The sequence below is a fragment of the Myotis nattereri genome (genome assembly GCF_964212035.1).
Source record: "Myotis nattereri genome assembly, chromosome: 18".
Classification (NCBI taxonomy): domain Eukaryota; kingdom Metazoa; phylum Chordata; class Mammalia; order Chiroptera; family Vespertilionidae; genus Myotis; species Myotis nattereri.
The window spans coordinates 19,331,492-19,354,823 of NC_138093.1; the positions used below are offsets into that span (position 1 = coordinate 19,331,492).

Genomic DNA, 23,332 nt, shown 5'->3' on the forward strand with positions numbered 1-23,332 from the left:
CTGTCTTACTATTACAATAAGAATTAAATCATAAAACAGCATTCCTTAGACTGATCATGCTTTTTTCTTTGGTATGTGGTTGTTTATTTGCCTGTCCAGTGAGGTCCTGAGCTCTACATGTTCAAACTACTGTTCATTGCATGCTGAGTGATAGATAAGCAGGTATATGGTAAATAGGGTAGAATCAGTAAATTAGAAAGGACCCAGAGAAATCATCTCGTATTTCTCCTTTCTCCATGTAGGATTATATCAAAACAACTCCAGAAAGTCAGTACTTTTCTTTCAAATTTCAGAGGAGTATGTATTCATTTATTTAAAAGAAAAAATTTAAGAACACTTCTAAGCCAGGTACTTGGGTTTGAAACATCTATCAGTCTTTCTTTGAGCTTCATAACCTTGATACTTTTGAAGATTGCAAGCTATTTATTCATTAGAGTGTCTCTCAATTTGAACTTGTCGATGGTTCCTCATAATTTAGGGTAGTTTAGGGTGGACACTTTGACCAGATATCATAGAGCTCATGCTGTGTGTTTCTCACTGCGTCCCTCCTGTCAGATGGAGTTGGATTTCGAATTGTCCCATCACTGGAGACACTCACTTTGATCATTTGACTAAGGGTGGTTTCTGCCAGGTTCTCCATCTAAATTGCTTTATCCCCCTTCTTAACTAATGAGAAGTTTGTGGTGAGGTGCTTTGAAATTCTGTAAATATCCCATTCAGAATCAGACTTTAAATTTATTTATGGGGGGGGGGGGGAGAGAGAGAGAGAGAGAGAGAGAGAGAGAGAGAGAGAGAGAGAGAGAGAGACTGAGGATTTCCTGTTTTGTTGATTATTCTGTTTTGTTCAAATACTTATTTTAATGCTCAAACTATTCCCTTTTTGATACTGGTAGTTTCTTCAAGATGGATTCTGTGTCCTTTTTCTTTCTTTCTTTTTTTTTTTTTGTTCTTAAAGAAGGCCTTTATTATTGTTTTTCACAAAATTTTTGTATATGCCTTTGTTCTGAGTTCATATGAATAATAGTTTTGAGAGTATTTAGGAGTAATAACTTTGACTTTTTCTGGACTAGACGCAACAGATATATCAATATGTACCCACTCAAATTTACAAATCCTAGGAGATGAAGTAAATAACTTAATAGGGACTTTGGCTTACTTTTGTCTGGTCCCCACATATTTGCATTCATAAATAATCTCTTGAAAATAAAAATGTATCACAGGAAATTGTTAGCCAGCAAAAATTTGTTTGTGAACAAAGAAAGGAAAGATATTTACGTAGAATTAGAAAGTGCCAGAATTTATCAATTACTTTGGCCCCATATTTATAGATGTACAGTGGGTCCTAAGAAGTCACTTCCATTGTTTCAACTATAATCTGAATTTTATAGCTTAGATTATATGTTACATCACAAGTGACATTTACAAAATCTCAGTACAGTGCTCATGTACAGCAAGGTCTATAGTAGTGAAGGATGGGATAAGAGAGCTACCCTGTGTTTTTAAATATAAGAATGATTTAAAAATAGCAATATTTCATTAAAAAAAATAGGTATCTGGCAGGTAGGAAATCTGTCTTACTCATACATGTTGGTATTACCAGTACCTGGTGCTAAGCGTTAAGAAGGTGCTCAATATGTCCTGACACAGAAACATGAACAGAATTAGGCTTGAGTCAACAGTGAAAACCGAGTATCTGAACTTGGGAGTTCCTCTGTAGTTTATTCTCATATTCTTGTCTTGGAACTATCACCTTGGAGATGGTGTTAAGAATAAGAAGCAGCAAAGGTCTGTTCTAATATCCCTCCTTGTCTTACTGGCAAGTGCTCTTGACACCATTCTGTTGAGTTGTCTTCGATAATGTTCAGGTTTTGTATTTGCCTGAGGCATGTGTGAACAGAAGCCGAGTTATAGTGAACAATTTGGAATGATGACCTCTCCAAAAAGAGTGAAAAAGAACCTCAGAGATAAAACTGAGTGATGGACATGTAAAACAAAAATAATTATTTTTCCACGTTTTCAACCTTTACATGTTTTAAAAAGATGGAATTCATTTCAGGTTATTGATGAGGCTATTTCCCCTTGAGCTAAAAGCTTATATAATACATTTTCCCTGTATAAATCGTTTTACATATGTATTCTAAAGCCCTTGGATGTAGAGGGGAAATGGGTAGTCTTTAGCAAGTTCTGGCCTGTCCTTTTTAGTTATGTTTTGCTAAAGAAGTACAGGTATAAGCTCTCTTTTTGAACTTGGGAAGCAAGGAGGTTTGGATAGCAATTCTGTAGGTTTATAGAATTTTATACAAATGCTTAAGTCTGGATCCCTCAACAAGTTCATTCGGCTTGGTGTTCCAAGTCTAGGTGTAGCTGACAATCTTTACATCGTTTCTTGTAATAAAATGTAATTAGTTTTTATATTAGATCCCTGCTCTCCCCTCCCACCCCAGTTTAATTAGTTACTCTATTCCTTTTCCACGTCCGCCATTTGGAGGAAGTCTGTACATCAGAGTGACTTGGTGAGCACCCTCTTCACTTCACTGCATTTCCTGTCACAGTCATTTGTTTTAAAATGATACATGATCATTGGAATTATGAAAGACAACAACAGCCCAATCCTCCAAAGACCCCTTTGTGTATTCTTCCTCATACTAGTTATACAGTCAGTTTTTCGCTTGTAATGTATTACTGAGGTGAATTTATTAGGGAAAACATCATTTAAAAATGTTAACGGTTGCTATAAACCATCACTTGCAGCTCTCAGCTGACACTGGCATAGCTGCAATCTATGAGTGAGTTTCTCTTTCAGCTGCTGGAAGTCTTTCAGTGCCTGTTCCCAATGGAAATGAGAGGGCCTGGTGGGTAGAAGTGAGGGTTGAAATATACATTTCCCATACCTTGTTTTTCTTGCCTGCTCACAGTTTCCATGGGAATGGGAACATAAATGCCACTCCACACCAAGCTTTGGGGAGCAATCATTCACCTGTAAGCAATGGTACACGGACTTAACCAGGCACAGAGAAAAGTTAATCTCCTGGCCTTTCCTTTACCTATGTGGCCAACCCTAATATCAAATACATTCTCCTTTGGTCTGCTCTGCATATACAAGTGATTCAGTCAATTCTAGAAAGACAGTTTGATATTACTTTTTTTCCCAAAATGAGAATTCTCTTCGACTTATTGATTGTCAGAGATATAGATAGATAGATAGATAGATAGATAGATAGATATAGAAGAATATATATATTCTTTGTGTGTTAAGCATTTAGTATGCTGAATATTTTCTCTTCCTCTTATGTTTCCCCCCACCAAGATTAAAGAACTGAATTTCAGTTTAGGGAGCAGCATCAATTGCATAGCATAAAAAAATCTTCTCAATTTATCTCATTCTTATGCACTGTTTTAGAAATTGCCCCACAGAGCAAAGGTAATTATTGGCTCTGTCAAACATATCAAGGAAAACTGCCATTTTTAATTGCTTATCACAATCTTCTCATTCAGGTAACAAAAATATCCTATGCTAAGTGGATTTTGGTGTCTTTCCACTTATCAGCTCTATGTCATCACATATCTCGTTTAATACCCATACTCGAGGAAAATATATGTGCAAGGCCCCTGTCTGCCTTTTTTTAAAATTTCAGTATTTTAACTAATTAACAAAATCCACTTGAACCCTGAGATATTAAGAATATCCCTAACTGAAACAACCTGCTTTAGGCATCTATGAAGTATTCAGCTTTGTGTTAGGACAAAGCTGGAGATACCAAGTTTGGTTTTGTTTGTTTTAAGGCATCCTATTTAGGTTAGGAAAATTCACACCCCAGGCAAAGCTTTTAACAGCCATACATGATTATTAAATGCTGTATAACTAATTCTAAAGAGGTTTAAGGAGGGGAGGGATCCCTTGACCTAAATCACCAGGAAAGACTTCCTTTAACAACATCTCTTTTATTGGTTTTAATGGTTCTTTCTTTCCATTTCTATTGTTATCTTCTTCACAAAGGCTTTTTTCCTGAACTATTTTCATAACTTTCTAAATAGTTTTATTTGCCACCTTTCTCCTTTTCTTTGTCCTCCCATTTAGTTTAACATATACTAGTATGTCATTTCCAGAGGAACACCCCCCCCCCCAAGTATATTTTTATTGATTTCAGAGAGGAAGGAAGAGATAGAAACATCAATGATGAGAGAGATTCATTGATCAGCTGCCCCTGCATGCTCCCTACTGAGGATTGAGCCTGAGGGAATCAACCTTGACCTCCTGGTTCATAAGTTGATACTCAACCACTGAGCAACACCCGCCAGGCCAGATGAACATTCTTACCAGCACACTTTTGATCTTTCTTGTGCCCAATTTTAAAACGTCAGTGACTTCTTATCAATACTGGGACAAGACCTTTAAAAAAAAAAATAGTTCCAATGTCAAGTATTCTGTCTTATAAGCCCTGTAAGCTATTGAAATAGTAAAGATTTTTTAAGTGTTTTAGGTTCTTTTCTATTCCAAATTGCTTCTCATATCCAGAATGGGTGCAAACATCTGTTAAGACCATGTGCCTGATTGTAGTTTCAGCAAATATGGTCACTGAACTAGCAACTACCAAAATAGGTTCACACTTTCAATTGGCAGAGATCTAGATCTTCCACAATCTGGCTCCAGTATATTCTTCCCGGCCTGCTCTGCAGTGCCTCACACCAGGGCACCAGCTCCTCATCCAGACAAATATACCTGCTTAGATAGTTGGGATTGAATTTTAGCTTCACGCCTTTGCTCACAGCAGTTTCCTCTGCTTCCTTTATGGAATAAGGAAAGAAAATAAGCAATAATGAGCTGTTCCACCATATCTTACCCCCTCTGTACCTCTCACAGGCCTACCCTACTGTTACACTCTCCATAATTTACATTAAGATAGTCCAACCTACACTCTGTGATATAACGTGTTTTTGTTTTAGTCTACACCTTGGACTTGGTTAATATTTGCAGTACCCTGATATGGAAATACGCAGTCTAGGGGTAGTTGGTTGTCATTGGAAAGACCCTAATCAGGAGATAACTACTTTAAATTTAACCTACTTATATTTAAGTCTATACCAGAGGGTTTTCCAATTAGCATAAAGGATATCATAATTTTTAATTGGATTGGCTAGAAATACTACCAGGCCCCTCTATTTCTGCATAGATTGCGAGTAAGATTCTGATAAGCCAGGCAGTCTGACACCTGCGGAATGGCCCCTGAGAGCACCCGGGCCAAGTGAAGCTCCCCACCTCCTAGAAAGGTGGTGGGAAGAAACCTAATGCCTTGCCTGCCTGTAATCCTTGGAGGCTACTGATATCTACTTAAAAAAATCCTGACACTTGTGAATGGTCAATAGCAAAAGCTCCCTCTAGGACAAGACAATGCTTATGTGCAAGTTCCTCCTTAAAGTCTGTCCTAAATTTCCTGGTGGATTTGTGAAAACATTTTCTCTTAACCAATGATAGCATGAGGCTTATATGTCTGTAATGGCATTAATCAAATTTTATAGTTTTTGTATGTTTATTGATGAAAGGATTTGTCATAGGTGTCTGTCCAGCATAGCATCTGGCACAGTGCCTTACACACTGTTGATATTTGTTGATATAATGAGCACATACATGTGCTTCCCAATCCTGTACGGAACGGATCCTGCATTTGGTCATGGGGACACTGGGAACCATGTGTGGCTTCCCAGAATTCCATTGATTCAGTGTTCACACTCTTATGGAGTCAGTAGTAATCACGCATAACTACATCGGCTCTAGTTGGCCATCGGTACAAAGACGCATTGGTGCTGCTGTCAGTACCAGAGGAAAGTAGCATTGTGTATGTCATCTTCTTTTAGAAAGTCATATCTAAGTGTATTTCCCATTGCTGTTTGTGCCAGCTCTGGCTCTTAATGATAAAAACAGAAAAATCTTTAGGGAAAATTACTTTTCTTGTATATCTCTCAGCCAAATCAAGGCAGTGTATATAGCTTAGTGAGTAGATAAAAAGGTTAAAATGACAACACATGGCCAGGGAGAAGAACTAAAAAAGGCATAAGTATAGCACATATTTTTAAAAACAAAGCAAACTAAAACAGTATTAGTAAATGGTAGTGTAGTGTAGTAAGTAGTTCAGAGCAAGGACTTTAGACCTGGTCTCGTAAATGGAATTTGCTACCTGTGTGGCTGTGGACAACTTAATGTAAGGGATCTGTTTCCTCTTCTGTAAAGTGAGAATGATAATAGCCCTACCTCCTCGAGGTGAGGCTAATGTATATTAGTGCGTATAGAGTACATAGCATTCTACTCCTGGCACACGGGAGTGCTGATGTGTTTGCCATTTCCACAGTGGTATGCACATCAGTGCTCTGTAGGCAGAAGAATGCTAATTTCAGTCAGGTCTGTGTTTACATTCTCCCCCTCAAGCGGGTAATTTTCATGCCTCAGTCTCCCACAGTTGGTGCTTATACTCTTCTCTGGAACTTATCACATTCTACCCCAAATTATACAACAATTTGTAAGCCTCTTGAAAGCAAATACTATCTTCTTTGTCCTCCTTAGCGTTGAGTACTTATTTAAGAGCCTGGCTCTTTGGTAACTGTTGGGGGAACTGGGAAGGACACACTGTAGGTTGGTCTGTGAGGCTGGTCTTGGCCCTGCACCCTGGCCTGGGCCTCGTGTACCTTACAGACCTCTGCAGCCTCCGCAGTCACTTCTCTCCTCGCTGTGCTCCAGTTGGCCTTGAGCTCCACTGCATCCTCCCTTCCCAGAGCCTGCTTCACGGGCACCGGACCTGTGCAGTCACACAGGTCCCCACACTTAGTTTAATGCTCTAGCACAGTGGTTCTCAACCTTCTGGCCCTTTAAATGCAGTTCCTCATGTTGTGACCCAACCATAAAATTATTTTCGTTGCTACTTCATAACTGTAATGTTGCTACTGTTATGAATTGTAATGTAAATATCTGATATGCAGGATGGTCTTAGGCGACCCCTGTGAAAGGGTCGTTCGACCGCCAAAGGGGTCGCGACCCACAGGCTGAGAACCGCTGCCTAGCACCATCTGAAATCATCACTTTGAACCAGGGGCCTTGACCTTTTTGTACTGGTCCTGGCAAATCATGTAGCCTGTCTTGCTCTTCCCTATCACCTGCCATTGCTCCTCTGCTGTGGACACTCCCTACTTGTCCCTGGCTGACTTATTCTTCAGGTCTCAGCTTGAGTGTCATTCCTTAGAAAAGCAATCAAAATTAGAGCCTGGGTATAATTTTCCCTCCCTCCACCTTTACTTCTCCCTCAGAGGCTCACCTTACTTTGTAAATGAGTCTTTATTTAAATTGTGTGATTATCTCTTTCTCCCCACCAGACTGTAAATTCCTTGAGGGGACAGACTGCATTCGTTCCTGGATGGCCATGCCAGCTTCATGGAAGATGATAAAAACATATTTGTTCCAGGGGCGTTTTGACTTTTAAAATGCAAAATAGGGATATTTATCTTCCCATGTTAAAAAAGTTGGTGTATAAAAATGGAGTGCAGTCACCATGCGGGTTAATGCTGCTGCTGACTTCTAACCAGTTTCACTACAGCCTTTTAACTTGCAGCGGTTCTCAACCTGTGGGTCGCGAACAATGAAAATACATCCTGCTTATCAGATATTTACATTACGATTCATACCAGTAGCAAAATTACAGTTATGAAGTAGCAACGAAAATAATTTTATGGTTGGGGGTCACCACAACATGAGGAACTGTATTAAAGGGTCGCGGCATTAGGAAGGTTGAGAACCACTGCTTAAAGGTAGATAGATGAACTAAACACAGTAAAGGGCTCTCCTCCTCTTTCTTTCCCACCATTTATCCTTCTCAGATTTCTGTACTAGTAAAGTTGATTCTAAAGACTCAGATTGTTTTATAGAGCTACTGTTCAGCATATTAGTCTTGAATGAAATTTCCTATAGCATAAATGTCTGTAGCCTTCTGCCTACCATGAGCATGAGCTATGTATTTACTTTTGATCTAATTGCCAGCAGCAACGAGCGTAAAGTATTACTTCAGGTTTCTTAGCATCCCGTGTGGAAAGGCCAGCACCACTATAATGAACGGAGCACTTGATGGTGATAAAGAACAAAGTCCTACTTGGCTCCCCTGTCCTCTTTCTGTCCTGTCTCATTGTCTAGTTTTAAATAAGCTTGATTAGCTCGCTCTGAATGTATAGCTGTATCAGCTTTCCATGGCCCAGTTTTGGGACTACATCTGGTTAATCTACTCCCTGGAATCAAACCAATGCTATTCAACATGTAACCAGATTTAGTGTATTATTTACTATCTTACAATCTTATTTTTTAGTACTTAGTAGTCATTCTACTTTTCAAACACTATACTAAAAATGTAAGTGGTACATTTCTAACCAAAGACTCATTGAGAAGTGGAATTTTACTTGAGATATTACAGTGGATTTTGAGCACCTCGCCCCAAAAATAAAAGAAGTAATAGCATACCAACTTAAGATACGATTGTTTTCTGAATTTTTCCCAAAGGGAAAAAATTTCCGTAAGTCTACCTAAAATTGAAGAACCGCTGCAAGTTTAAAGGCTGTAGTGAAACTGGTTAGAAGTCAGCAGCAGCATTAACCCGCATGGTGACTGCACTCCATTTTTATACACCAACTTTTTTAACATGGGAAGATAAATATCCCTATTTTGCATTTTAAAAGTCAAAACGCCCCTGGAACAAATATGTTTTTATCATGAGAAGAATTTTTCTTGCTTATAAGAAGAAGAGACAAAATGTCTTTCTCTGTCTTGTGCAAAGAATCTGAGAAAAACAGATTTGAAAACCAATAGGAGGAATGCTTGTGATCCAGCCACAACTGTTGCATGTGGGGGAAGAGAGAACCCAGATTATCTGTACACACAGAACATGAAGCAGTGGGGACAGAGAGAAATCCTAAAGAAGTGTAGGAAACAATAGAGAAGAGAGGCATTCTCCGTGAAGTCATTGGCCTCAAAAACAGTTCCATCTGAGCAGGACTGAGTCCATAACATAAGGTGATTTGCTTTAAGCTGTAAATCTCCTGGGTGCTTTAGGCCTCAATACTTGTTTTCACAAGGCTGGAAGAGGAGGAAAATATATCATTTCAATCTTCCCCCTCTTAATACTGTATGGAATTTTAAGCAGGCTTCTCCCAGAGTTAATCTCCACCCCACAGTCTGTGTGACATACTCCTTTTTTCTAGCTTGCCCAGAAAGTTCAGGGGGAGGGTGTTATATTTTTCTGAACTCCTACTTTATGCTGGGTAATATGACTTATCTTACGTGCATTATCTCCCAGTCAGGTGTTAAAATAACAGCTCCATCATCTTGCTGTTGATTAGTTCTTTGGTTGCAGCCAGCTACTGATGAGGCTTAGCAAGGGCCCCAGGGTTGAATCTGTGTGCTGGCTGGGTGACAGGCAGGGAGCATTGCAGTTGAGAAAGGCCTGTTGGGCTAGTCATTACTGTGGTCCCTGTGCATGTTACTTGGCCTTTCTCAAAGTGCTCATGTTATGGAATGGGTTTGGTAAACCAAGCTCAACTTTGTGAGGCTAAGGCAACATAAAGTGGATTAAGTGCTTATTTCAGTGCTGGGGCGTGCATTATGTGCTCACTAAAAGGAGATGGTCCTTGTAGGTGTCATTTGTGTTACCTCCATTTTTAAAAAAGGAATTGAAGTTTCCAGTAGGAGGTTTAAATGATTTGCTTATAAAATTACATAGCTAATATTTGACAGAGCAGGGTTTCCAGTGCAAGCCTGTTTAACCTCCAAGCCCTACATATAACCATTTTGAAGTTGTAAGTTCTCATTATCAGTTGCACTTACAAACAATTGTGGATTCTTTAAGGACATTTTCTGAATTTAGCCAAATTGGAGGTATTGGACAGGCAGAGCATGGATGGTTAGTGGAACAGGACCCCCCGATTAGGTAGACATCTAAAAAAACTGGTGTTTCTTATTCAACATACTCCTCAAGTGCACACTTGCATTAAATTTATTTAAATTAAGGAGAGAGATACCTACACTGCTCTTGGGGTAATTGTAATAATTCTTGATGACTTTGTGTTCCTTTAATTAAGCCTACATACTACAGGCATTTTTAAAATTCCTTTCTCTAATGAGAAAATTTTCAAACTCAGTATGACAGTCACTAAAATAAAATTAATTTTATCCTGGAATATAGTTTTAGAAACTGTCACTGTCCATTTTCTCTGTGTCATAAATAACAGAAGTTTCCTATCAGCTCTTGTGTCTCTTCCTCCTCTGCCCTTTCGCCGCTTTTACTTCGTGCCAATCACAGGTGGATGCTCAATATCACCCCACAGCACAAGATAAATAAGCTTGGACAGTCTCCTAGCAACATATTGTTCTGGGAACCTGTTCTGTTTCCCTGAGCAAGCTGAAGCCAAACATGCTGGAATCTCAGCCAGATGGGAAAGGATTAGCTTATTGAGGGTGTCTAATGCATTTTTTTTTTTAAATTTCACTTTGAAATGAACCTCTTAACATACGTAGCAAGGTTGATTTTTAAAAGGACACTCTTTTACATATAAAGATAGTATCAGTAATAGCTTAAATATAAAAATATGTAGTTTTAGGAGAAATTCTCTAGGAGCAAGCTTGCCATATGTTCTTGCATCATTGGTGAATAGATCCATTTTAGAACCGTATAGAAAATACTTCCTCTCAGGCCTGATGGGCAGCCTGGAACCCCCTGGTACTGATATTCAGTTGCAAAAAATATTGAAATACTTCTGATCTGTGAGTGAATGGCTGCTGGGGTAGGTGCCCTCCTCATAGTACCATTCACTTCTGTCCTTGCCCCTGCCCCTGGGGATACACATGAAACACCTGTCACTGCTTAAAACTCTCGGACACCTTTCCTCTTTTCCCCCAGTGCCAGTGATCGCCATTTCATCTGTAGTTTTTTTTTTACTTGGTTTTCTAAGTGTATGATTAATACATACAGAGAAAAGAAAACAAGGAGAAATTGAGGCCCGATCAAGGTCAAGAAAAATAATGTTTCATCACATGATCATGTAGATCAGGGGTCCTCAAACTACGGCCCGCGGGCCACATGCAAATACAAATATTGTGTTTGTTCCTGTTTTGTTTTTTTTACTTCAAAATAAGATATGTGCAGTGTGCATAGGAATTTGTTCATAGGTTTTTTTAAAACTATAGTCCGGCCCTCCAACGGTCTGAGGGACAGTGAACTGGCCCCTGTTTAAAAAGTTTGAGGACCCCTGATGTAGATTCTCCTTGTTCATCTGATGATCTTGAGGCCACACAGTTGGCAGGTGGTGCTTTCCATTCGATTGCACTCTAGTCAGTCTTAGTGACTGGTTGGAGATGCCTGGAGATGGTGTAATAAGGATTACCATTCCTCATGACAATCTGCAGCAGGGATTTTGTAAATCAGTTACACTCTGGGGCATGTCTGACTTCTTGTTTGATGAAGATTGTCATCATGTTGTTGTTCAACAACTGTCTGCCAGGTTTGGTCTGAGTTTGGGAAACTTCCCAGTTATGGTGAGAAGCAGATCATTCCACACTTCAGAGTGTTCCTGGGTGGAAAGAACAAAGCAATTACAATAAGATGGGTGTCTTTGCTTTTTTTTTTTTTTTTTTAAACTCTTCTGGCCAGATTCCAGAGAATTAAATCATCTTCATCCCAGAAAGCTGCATGTTAATTCTATATCGAGTCTGGGTGCTGTCCATTCTCTCTTGCTCTCTGTCACACATACATACACATGTTTTGAACTCGACAAGAAACAATCTGTTGAGAGCCTCCCAGGGGCCACTTTGGTAGACATCCTGACGGATACTGAGAGGCATCAATGCATCACCCGCGCCTTTACCACCTTATCAAGAATTTAGCAAAATAACACATTTGTAATCTTTTAAAAAATTAAACTGTTTCTCTTCATTTTCAGTCACTTCCTTTAGGACCTATACATTAAGATTATTATTCCTAAAGGGATTATATCATTTTGATTATCCAAGGAAAGCCTAAAAGTAGATTTTTCTCTGTTCTATGGAGCAAACGAGATTGCATTAATTGTGAGGGGATACATTAAAAAACAATTTTAAAAATGTACATGAACCAGGCATTATTTTAGATAATTTACCTATATCACTTAATTCTCCTGACAGCCATTGTGAACTAGAATTTTTTTTGCCTGTCATTTTACAGATGAAGAAAGTCAAGTTAAGAGAGGTTAAATACCTCTTTGCCGAGGGGTTAAGAAAAGTAAAATAGGCATGTAGACCCTGGCCTGCCCAGGTCCAAATGCTTACTTATTTACTTTTAAAATTCTAAGGTTCTGTGAGATTTTAGTCTTTTCTCAGAAAAGATTAGACCACTTTATGTCTTTTAAAGATGACATAATTCTAGCAAGAAATAGATGAGCTGTTTAGATGATTTTCTATTATCTCATTCAGCACAATGATTCCATATTCCTTTGCGCTTTCAGTGACGAGCTTTACAATCTTCTTTCTGTCTGGTAAATTAACTCCATTTTAAAAATGTTTTTGTTGTTGTTATAAATCACTTTCATTTCAGCATGATAGAAGCCAGGAGTGAATTTTACTTAAATGAAAGTAGTTAGAATTAATAACACTGTTAAATACATTAACAAGAAAACAGTATGGCATATCAGCAACATTGTAGAACAGAGATGGACAAACTACAGTCCGTTTTGTAAAAAAAAGTTTGTTAAAACAGGGCCAAACTCATTTGTTTATGCATCACTTATGGCAGCTTTTGTGCGGTAACAGCAGCGTGGAGTAGGTGTAACCTAGACCGCAGGACCCACAAAGCCTACAACACACACAAGTGGACTTTCAGAGAAAGAGTGCAAATCTAGATTGCTTCCCCCTAACTTTGAGTTGGGTGAGTGGCATCAGAATGCCAGAGACTTGATTGGAACACCTCAGAGAATGCTTCCCTAAATCATCTCCTCGTCTCACATGCTGTTCCTCTGATGCCTTCTCCCCACTGCAGGTACCGACCAAGAAGCTGAAGAAATATGAGAAGGAATATCAGACAATGCGTGAGAGTCAGCTGCAGCAGGAGGACCCCATGGACAGATACAAGGTATGGGAGATGCGGCACCTGCCAGAGCAGGGCCTCAGTGACCCTTAGCAGCAGTTGTGGCGAGTTCAAGTCCCTCTGTTCCTTCCTGCTTGATGTAGACACTCTGGCCATGCTAAATGTCCAGGGCTGTTTTCATTTCAGCACACTTCCTGAGTAGCCCACCGTAATATTTCTTTTCTTTCAGTTTATATATTTGTAGGTAACGCCACCTGTTGCATTTATACTGGGAATCTGCCTAAGAAGCTGAGAGAAAGAGAGGGAAAAGGAAAGAGAGAAAGTGGCTCTCGACTACTTTCAAAAATGAGAGAAAAAGGAAAATGGCAAAGTACTGTATTAGCTGTGCACGGTCACATCCACAAAGACTTTTAGAAGGTGATCTGTCCCAAGACTGGCAAGAGAATGCTTCAGACTCACCTGTGTCTGTAGCAAATGTGAAAAGTACAAGCTCATTTGGAAGAACAAATAAAAACCACAAAGGTTGTATTGAGCACAGTCATGGTGTTTGTTGCAACATTTATTTCCACAAATAAATTTATGAGTCACAGTAACATTTCACTACAGTATTCAGTTTCAGAATCAAAATGATCTCATCTGAACATCTTAGTTAAATAAGTGATAATATTTTTTTTTAAAATCAGGCTATTCACAAAAATAGATTTCTTCATTGGTAATTAGCAACACTGTTCCCATGATGCAATGACTAATTTCGAACTTATTTTTTCCAACTGAAATAATATTACAGATGCGTTGTTCCCTTTCTCTCCACATCAGCACATCAGGGTAAGAGAATATTGTATTTGTACAGTGAGGAATGTTACAATATCCTGCCAAAAAAAAAGCACTGGGTGGCATTATGAATTAAATCACCCAGGGTGGCATGGCTTCCACTTTTGGAACTAAGGTTGCTTTTATGTAGTCAGAGACCTGGGCACAGGCAGCTACAGTTACATAGTAAATCTTGCCTCTGTTGCTAAATTGAATAGCATGTGGGGTTCTGGGAGGGGCCACGGTGGAAGGAGTATATAGATTTTGTAGTCAGACCTGAGTTCGAATCCTGGCTTTCCAAAATCAAAGGGCCAGAATGTGGAATGCAAATTGGGAGTTTTTAATCCTTACACCATTGTCCATTGTGTTGGACTAACTATTAAGCCTCTTCCTCGTCTGCAAAACATGTCGTGTACACATTGCCTGGAGGGGCTGTTGTGAAGATGGGGATGGCGTATTTTAAGCACCCAGCACATGGTTGGTGTGCAATAAATGGTCGTTTTAGCCTTATTAGGCCTACTGCTTCCACTTACCCAGGTATTACTAGAATAGCACCACCTTTTATGCATCAGTCTCTTGCAGATCTTCCTCATATTTCTTCCAGGCATTGCTAGCCAATAATCAAATATCAGCATGTTTTCCCTCTTGTTCATAGAACTGGCTGCAGAACTGATAGTGGAGTCCCACATACTGCTCTGGTAGAGAACTGTAACACAAGGTGCTCCTGGAGTAAGGTGCAAAGCTAGCCACCAGTCCTCAATAATTAGCTCATGTAGCATGCTGCTTTAGAAAGGCTTGAAGTAGTAATTAGGAAACATTTCTGAGGATCCAACCTGAAGCCCTCCTACTGCTTGCGTCAATCTAGTTTTCTTATTGCTGCCATCGTTATAAATAAAATCTGGGAAGAGTGCTTTAAAATAGAAGGTAGGGAAATGAAAGACTAAAATTGTATATTTAAAATCTGCCTGGGACTGAATTTGTTATTGTTTCTTAAAGTCTTTTTCTGTACAAGCAGATACATATAAATAAATAGTACAATGCATAATATTATTTTTAAAATGTTTACCACACAGCACTATCAATGTGTATAATTTTTATTGTGGGATCAAAGTAGAGCTAAACCTTTTGTTTTTGTTTTGAAAACAGATATTACTCTTTTGCTTGAGTGCTGTGGCCTCCTGTGTGCACATCAGGCCCCTTCTAGAACCGTTTGTTTTGTATCATTGGAATAGCTGGTCAATACATCACCTAACAAATAGCTCAACCCTTTATCAACGTCTAGACCAGTGATGGCGAACCTATGACACGCTTGTCAGAGGTGACACGCGAACTCATCTTTTTGGTTGATTTTCTTTGTTAAATGGCATTTAAATATATAAAATAAATATCAAAAATATAAGTCTTTGTTTTACTATGGTTGCAAATATAAAAAATTTTCTATATGTGACACAGCACCAGAGTTAAGTTAGGGTTTTTCAAAATGCTGACACGCCGAGCTCAAAAGGTTCGCCATCACTGGTCTAGACCTTTGTATTGGCAATAGTTATACTTGGTAAAATGACAGTCCTCAAATTACATTATACTTTTGAGATGACAATTGACAACATAGTTTTCAATCAACAGATTTGTTATCTCACATACTCAATTTCTAGTTTAAGAATCTAATTATAATTATTTAATTATACTAGGATAGTCTTAGAAAATACCTTTTATCATCTTCTAAATTTAATTTTGTCAAGAATAAGATCTAGGTCCTGGAAACTTTATAAGTCATAGATCTTGGACTGGGAACCTAGTTATGTAAATTCTTAAGAATAACTTGCGCCGAAACCGGTTTGGCTCAGTGGATAGAGCGTCGGCCTGCGGACTGAAAGGTCCCAGGTTCGATTCCGGTCAAGGGCATGTACCTGGGTTGCGGGCATATCCCCAGTGGGGGGTGTGCAGGAGGCAGCTGATCGATGTTTCTCTCTCATCGATGTTTCTGACTCTCTATCTCTCTCCCTTCCTCTCTGTACAAAATCAATTAAAATATATTAAAAATAAAATAAAAAAAAAGAATAACTTGGGAAGATCTTTGAGACTTCGAGTCAAAACTTCTACCAGTGAACTAACAACCCCTTCTCCACCATTAGGATCCATACTGCTTACAATGTTGTATTTACCTCTAGCTTGCCACATGGCAAGAGAGTTAGGAAGGTTTGTCAATTAAAAAAAAATGTCACGCCGAAACTGGTTTGGCTCAGTGGATAGAGCATCGGCCTGCGGACTGAAGGGTCCCGGGTTCGATTCTGGTCAGGGGCCTGTACCTGGATTTCGGGCACATCCCCCATGGGAGATATGCGGGAGGCAGCTGATCGATGTTTCTCTCATCATTGATGTTTCTAACTCTCTATACCTCTCCCTTCCTCTCTAAAAAATCAATAAAATATATATTTTTAAAAAAATGTCACGCAGTAAGATATTCTAAGAGATGTTTCAGTTTGCAGCTATTTCTCTTGAGCATGGTGGTAGACAGAACTATTGCAGGTAAGCCAGAGGTGGGATCAGAGACTCAACAAAGCAGACATAGCTCTCAGCAGTCCTGTTCTTGCTTTATCATCTAAACATGTGTTTGGGTTTATTTTATTATTTTTATATATATATATATATATATATATATATATATATATATATATATATATTTATTGATTTCAGAGAGGAAGGGAGAGAGATAGAAACATCAATGATGAGAGAGAATACTGATTGGCTGCCTCCTGCATGCTCCCTACTGGGGATCAAGCTCACGAACCTGGCATGTGCTCTGACTGGGAATCGAACCGTGACCTCTTGGTTCATAAATCAACACAACCAACTGAGCCATGCTGGCTGGGATGTTGGGGTTTATTTTTATACGCAAATATCTGCACTCTCAGGTTATGTCACTATACTCACCGGTATCTAATATCTAACACTGAAATCTCAACCACAACGAAAGAGACAAAACAGTGTTGGTATAAATTTGAATTGTAGAACCCTACGCACAATGAAAATGGTTTGGAATTAGTGGTAATGGTGGCACGACTTTGCGAATACACTGAAACCACTCAAGAGTATATTTTAAAAGGTAAATTATATCATTTTTTATGAATTTTATGTGAATTATATATCAAGAAAATTCAAGCAAAGTGTTCCAGGAGGATGGGTGCCTGGCCTACCATCTAACTTTCATAAACCCTGAGTCACACAGAGGTACCTGTGCAGAAGCCATCCTGTGGGAGAGGAGACCTTAGAATGGAGCTAATTAATGACTATAGACTCTGTGTACCCGTATTTATGGGGGAAAGGACAACATAAGTGGGTGGCATATTCATTTTCATTTATATGTGTGTGTATATACATATACACACACATATAAATGAAAATGAAGATATATATGTATACACACACACACATATAAACATATATAAATAGGTAATAAACATGTGTACACACTGCCTATGCCACCTGGTCTTGGCATCAATTTGTATTTGAAACTCCGTGAGCTCTATACTGACTGCTTATAGCCTTTGGTATACTTTTTCTGTTTATCTTTATGACTAGATTTCAAGACAGAAAAGGAAATTTTATTGGAAGAATATAGGATATGCATTCTAAGTCTCTTTTGTTGTCCTTAAGTTTGGCTTGATCAAATGTGTGTAGCAGCTTTTATCTACTCTGATATTTACTGATTTCAAATGAAGTGACGTGCAGGAGGGAGGTTTGTCCGTAGAAGTACATCATGGATATTTTCATTTTCATACACGTCCCCAGAAAACAAACATTCATGGATATGTGCAGCTGTTTTAGTACATTGTAAAAATTAGTTGCCAGGCCACTAGTAACAGTTACCAATTTCAGAAAATAAAATATTTTCTCTTTTAAGGAGATCAATTGTTCCCATCTAGGGAAAGTTAGTTTTTTGATAATGTAATCAGCCGACAGCACTTTTTAGAGAATTGCAGTCTTCACCTGCCTCCAGAAGATGCTATGCTTTTCTTGTTTAATTAAAGAACTACTTGCACAAACGAGGGCTATGCCGTAAAAAGCATAGCTAATTAATTAAACTCAGTGAATCTCCCACAGCACGAAAAAGACTATTACCTATTTTAGCTGGGCATATCCTAGAAAGAACCAGGGATGCTTATACTCTCTTGTGTTTGGGACACAGATAGTATTATAAATGCATAATTTCTAATTGAAGTAGCTTACCCATGCTCAGTATAAGTGAATTTCAAATATGTAACTTTGTTTCTTAAGGTTAGACATAGTAATTTTAAAATCAAAATGTAATTCAAATAGGAAGAAAATAACTCCTAAATTTACGAAGTTTGCTTGCATGTACTAATGTTTATAGAGCAATTGCTCTGCATATAACTTTAAATTAAGCTGTCTAATTGCACCTGGTAAAAACAATGCAAACAAAACATTTGAAGTAAAGCTTAATTGTACTTGTATTATTTGCCATCCTCACATATAATATCACATTTTGTTTTTAACTTGACTAATGAAGAATTTAAATTATGCTAAAATCCTTACCTCACAAAAAAAAATTAAAAAGGTTCCCCTCTTTTTACTGTGTTGGGACCCCTCATTCAGAGAAGTCAAGATAAGTGAATTCATGTTTGAAAAGTGTTTTTCTACAAATGGAAAGAAAGTTACATTTCATTATGTTTCCACATCACAGAGACTGTGGTTGGCTTTTGGAAATATTATGTCATGAAATAATGTGCTTTTCATGAATGGCTATAGTCAAGAGGGTGGTTTTTATGATAACTATGAAACTTAATGGTAAGCTTCAGAAGACTGCCAGTCTGTCTCTCTGAGCTTGGAAAACCCAGCGAACTTGCCGTTGTAGGATGGTGGAGAAGGCAAGCCCTTGGCTCCTGAGGCTTCACGAACAGGTTAGCTAAGAAAGAGCAGGTGGCTCCTGATGCTGCTGCTGCTGATTGCTCATGCTTAACACTGGGGGAGGTAAACAGTATGCATATTAAGAATTCCATAGTATGTTTATTGATGATCTTCAGAATGAATTCTCCAAAACTTTCTTCAGTTTTCAGTAAGTTCTGTTTTTTGTTGAAGTGGTATTACTGAGAAAGTTATGTGTCACACTCATGTATTTCTACATCCTTTGTAACTCATTTGCTTTGTTGTTTTTTTTTAAAAAAATGTATTTTTTTTTATTGATTTCAGAGAGGAAGGGAGAGGGAGAGGGGGATAGAAACATCAGTTATAAGAGAAAATCATTGATCGGCTGCCTCCTGCAACCTGGGCATGTGCCTCGACTAGGAATTGAACCCTGACCTCCTGGTTCATATGTCGATGCTCAACCACTGAACCAAGCTGGCCAGGACCATTTACTTTTTTAAAATTTGATTTGTAAGCTAGAGTAGAGCAGGGATTTGCAGACCATGGCCTATAGGCCAGATATGGCCCACTGCCTGTGTTTGTAAATAAAGTTTTATTGGAACACAGCCACATCCATTTGTTTAGTTATTCTTTTGCATGTAATAACAGAGTTGAGTAGTGTCAAAGACCATATGGCCTGCAAAGCTGAAAATATTTACTATCTGGTCATTTACATTAAGTTTGCTATCCCCTGTGCTATAATCTAAGATTTTATTTTTAATGCCACAAGAAATGCAGTCTGGTTTGCCAACTGCCATTACTTATCACTGATAAATCTTGTTTTTAGTTTGACATTTAAAATTTTTAAATTTCTACCAGCCAGATAAAATTGGATATGTTGGGTGAAGGAAGAGCATAAAACAATTCTAAATATCGAGGTTTTCCTTCTAAAATCTTCATTTACAGACAGTGTAGACATTTCAGCATTTCATGTGTAAGTATTTGTCTTTGAATGTCAAAAAACCTGATGAAATTTGAATGTGATTATTATCACCTCTTTTGAGAGAGGGAGGTATCCATAACAAAATAAGTGAGAGCTGAGCGTGCCATTGCTCATAAAATTGCACTGGATCTTTTAGGGAAACATTTTCTTCTGGCCCTTAAATGTCTTCAAAAACATGCCAAGAATTCATTACAGCAGCGGACAACACACCCAAAACACAGCTGGAGTTTATGAAGCTGCCTCCTTCCCCATCATTTTTTCCTTTAAGGCTCAGTTTATTTTCTTTTGATCGCCAGCTCACATTTTTCTGGGTTTTTTTCGTCTTGGAAAAAATGATGTTCACCATCCTTGTACTATTCCACCCAAACTTCAGAACTCAGACTCGGAGGAGGGCTGGAACCCCGTGTTCTTGTGCATTCCCTGCCCAGCAATGTCATTCTGTTGCCTGAAGATAAACTATTTTGCAAGATTTCCAACCTTGTTGCCTAAGGAGGTTCCTTCCACCCGGCTCTGATAACAGCATAAACAACTCACACTGTAGTTGGTAATAGTTACACGCAGCATTTTCATCAGTCATGCAGACGGCAATAGTTCCTGGAGTGGGAGGAGTTTCGTGACTCAGTCTTGGTCTTCCTGAGTTGAGACTTGCCCTCTGGCTGCCTGAAGTGCACTTTCTTCCATTGAATGCTCGCAGTCCCAGAGAGAACTTAGAGTATATGACACTCTAAGGAAAAACAGCAAATCTGAGCCAAATAGCATTGACAAGTGCCTGTTCCTGTTACTGCCATTCCCTAAATGTATCAGTAGGTGTGCAATTTCATTGGATCTTCTTTTTTTTCCTTCAATTGTCTTTGTACCTATGATTGAAAACGGTAGTTGGTCTATGGCTTTTGAGGAGGTAAGTTTTTAAAATCTATGTATGTCTGTAATAGCAGCGTCTGTCTCTCTGAAAAATGCAGTATCCTCCTCCCAAAAGTTACTAACCGCACTCTCCCAGCTGTGCGTCCCTGTGCAGGAGGGGAGGGGACGAATGGGAAAGCTATGGTCTGCTTGTTGTCCAGTTGTACGAGGTGGGGCATGTTCCAGGCAGCGTGAGGAGCGATTGAGGGGTTATGGAGGCAGTGTCTCCTGGAGTCCGTGCTGTGAGGCCGGGGAAGCACGAGCCTGTTTTGTCTACAGGCGCTGAGCATTCAGCACATCTGCTTGTGCAAACGTAGGACACGTGGCTGTCTCCGGACTGACTGAGGTGCATGGGGCTGAGTTCAGCTCTCTCTCAGGTGGGCAGCCCTTGCTAATGTTTCCAAATGAGCCAAGCAAGCTTACTACCTTTCCCAAGCCCATCGAAAGGAAACTTTCTTCTCCGTTCTGGTGTAAAGGTGAACTCTGTCTTGAATTAGTCAGTTCCAAAGTGAGTTTGGCTCCTCGGGAAAGGCTGGAAAAGACAGCTAAGTGATGCAACCTCTTTAACCCTTGGTGAGTGCGGGCAAGCGCCTCTTCATGGAAAATGTCCATCTGAGTGGCCTGGAGGGTCATGCTGTGGAGGAGGATACTGCATTTTCCCTCTGGCTTGCTTTCCCCACATCTGTGAGTGCAGAGCCGGAGACCACACTCCCCACTCTGCTGCTTGCTTCGCAGACACTGGACTGAGCTTCCTGCTAAAGCAAATGCCAGGTGTGCCCTAGCTGTTGTGCTTTTTAGGGACCCTCAGACACATAATTCCTCCCCGATAGACTCCCACCCTTCAGGTGTGTGTCTGTGAAGAAGGGTCCGAGTTACATCGGTCTTGGAATGGGAACTTAACCAGTCAGAATTTTAGCTGAGCTCATACCCCTTCCGCATATAATATAACCATCAGAAGCAGCTCTGATCCATAGGGAGAGTAGCTACCTGTGCTTCTTAAATACTTTGAACAAAGTCCTTTCCCACTCACGTCGTGTGACTTTACCTGGAGGTTATTTTAACTCAATTCTAAGCATGTAATGTAACCTGAAAAACTGGTAGCTGCAACATTTTCTCTTATGCCAAATGAGTGTGATGTAAATAATTAGGGGAGATTTTTGTACCTCGGAGTCCTGCAAGTACAATTTCAGTAGAAATAGGACTTTAACTCAGGAATAGGTAGTGTAGTAGTCTTACCAGGTTCCCTTTGGAGGGGATTTATCAAAAAATTAGAAAAATGTCTTCTGCATTGTGAAATACGTTGAGGAAACTGCTGGTATTTGCTGCCTGTTCCTGGCAAGGAGGGTATTTATGAGAGAAGTTTCTGACTCTCTTTTTAAATCTGAGTTTTTGACAAGTATGTAAGTTGTTTCCACAAATAGGGGCAATAGTTAGATATATTGGCATGAAAGACGCACTCTCCAGGCCCTGCTGGAATTTGGATCACTTCCCCAAAGACTGAAAGATTCAGCTGCACAGGCCCTGGCTTTTCCATTATTTTAGTCTCCATGTAATTATGCTTCTGTAAGAGGGCAGAGCATCTGTGGAGGGGACAGATAGACTTGGATGAGGACAACTTGCCCCTATAAATGTGCACGCTGTCTCTTCAGGAATAAATACCTTGGCAAAGGGCTTCTGGCCAGGCAGCACTTTTGAGGGTTACATTGTATTTCAGTCACAAAGGAAGATCCACTGTGGTTTCATGCAGAATATGAGCATCTAGCAAGAGTGGACTTAAAAAAAAAAGTTCTTTTGACATTTTTATCATTTCCAGTGAAATTGAAATTCTAAATTGCTTTTTATTTTTTAAACAACTTTTTAAACTTTTAAAATACATGTATTATATATCCATTGTGGAAAACTTAGAAACCTTTAAATATCACAAAGACAACAATAAAAATAATCCACTATCCACAATTAATATCTTTTATGCTGTTATAAAAATGGGATTTTCCATTTACTTAGCTCTTTTTCTTCAAGGTAGCATAAGCATTTCTTCTGTTATTAGATATTTTTCATTTCCATTTTAATGCTGCATGGAATTCATGAAATTATTTAGAAATATCTAAGTGATTTGGGACTTTTAAACCTTTTTCAGTCGGTGTCTTTTTAAAAAATGTTTTTACATTCCCCGATTGCCCCAGTCTACCTTCTCCAGAAGAGAGGGCAGGGAGGATCCCTGTTGGCTGGTTAGAGTCGAGTACTAGTTTGGGCTTTAGCTTCTCTGCTGGCCTGTGTCTGAATCCACTGCCCCCAGGACAGCCGCAGGCGTTGCCTGTACCATGTTTCTTAGCCCTTCTTTGAAAAACAAAAAGAAATTATGTTTTCTTCTTTCCATATAACAAACCCTAGGTTGTCCTATAGAAGACAAAATTCACCACACATACCCACTTGCATACACGCACACATACTCTCACACACTCACATTCATACACACTCACACACACATTCTCACTCACACATACACAGAGTATGCCATGACAAAATCTCTTTCAGGACGTAGATTTGTCTCCTGGTTGTGAAACACTGCTTTGTCTGAGTTTTTGCCACTCTTGCAGAAGGCACGGCTAGGAGTATAAATATGAAAAACAGGAAGGTGTCATCACATTGAAGTCTTTCCTGTCAGCTCTCTGGAGTG

General features: G+C 39.2%; 1 protein-coding gene across 7 annotated transcripts in view; it reads left to right on the plus strand.

Moving 5' to 3' along the window:
* The window catches only part of RABGAP1L (RAB GTPase activating protein 1 like), a gene marked incomplete at its 5' end in the record, with an annotated part of 440,168 nt that overhangs the window by 395,057 nt on the left and 21,779 nt on the right, over nucleotides 1–23,332 (plus strand). For 4 of the 7 annotated variants that reach the window (XM_081112105.1, XM_081112108.1, XM_081112109.1 and 1 more), the window contains one exon: nucleotides 13,032–13,124. In XM_081112105.1, coding sequence (XP_080968231.1) covers nucleotides 13,032–13,124 — 93 coding nt within the window. Of the gene's footprint in view, nucleotides 1–13,031; nucleotides 13,125–13,308; nucleotides 13,686–23,332 lie in introns of those variants that run through there. The other 3 variants (XM_081112106.1, XM_081112107.1, XM_081112110.1) reach the window with 1 other exon arrangement.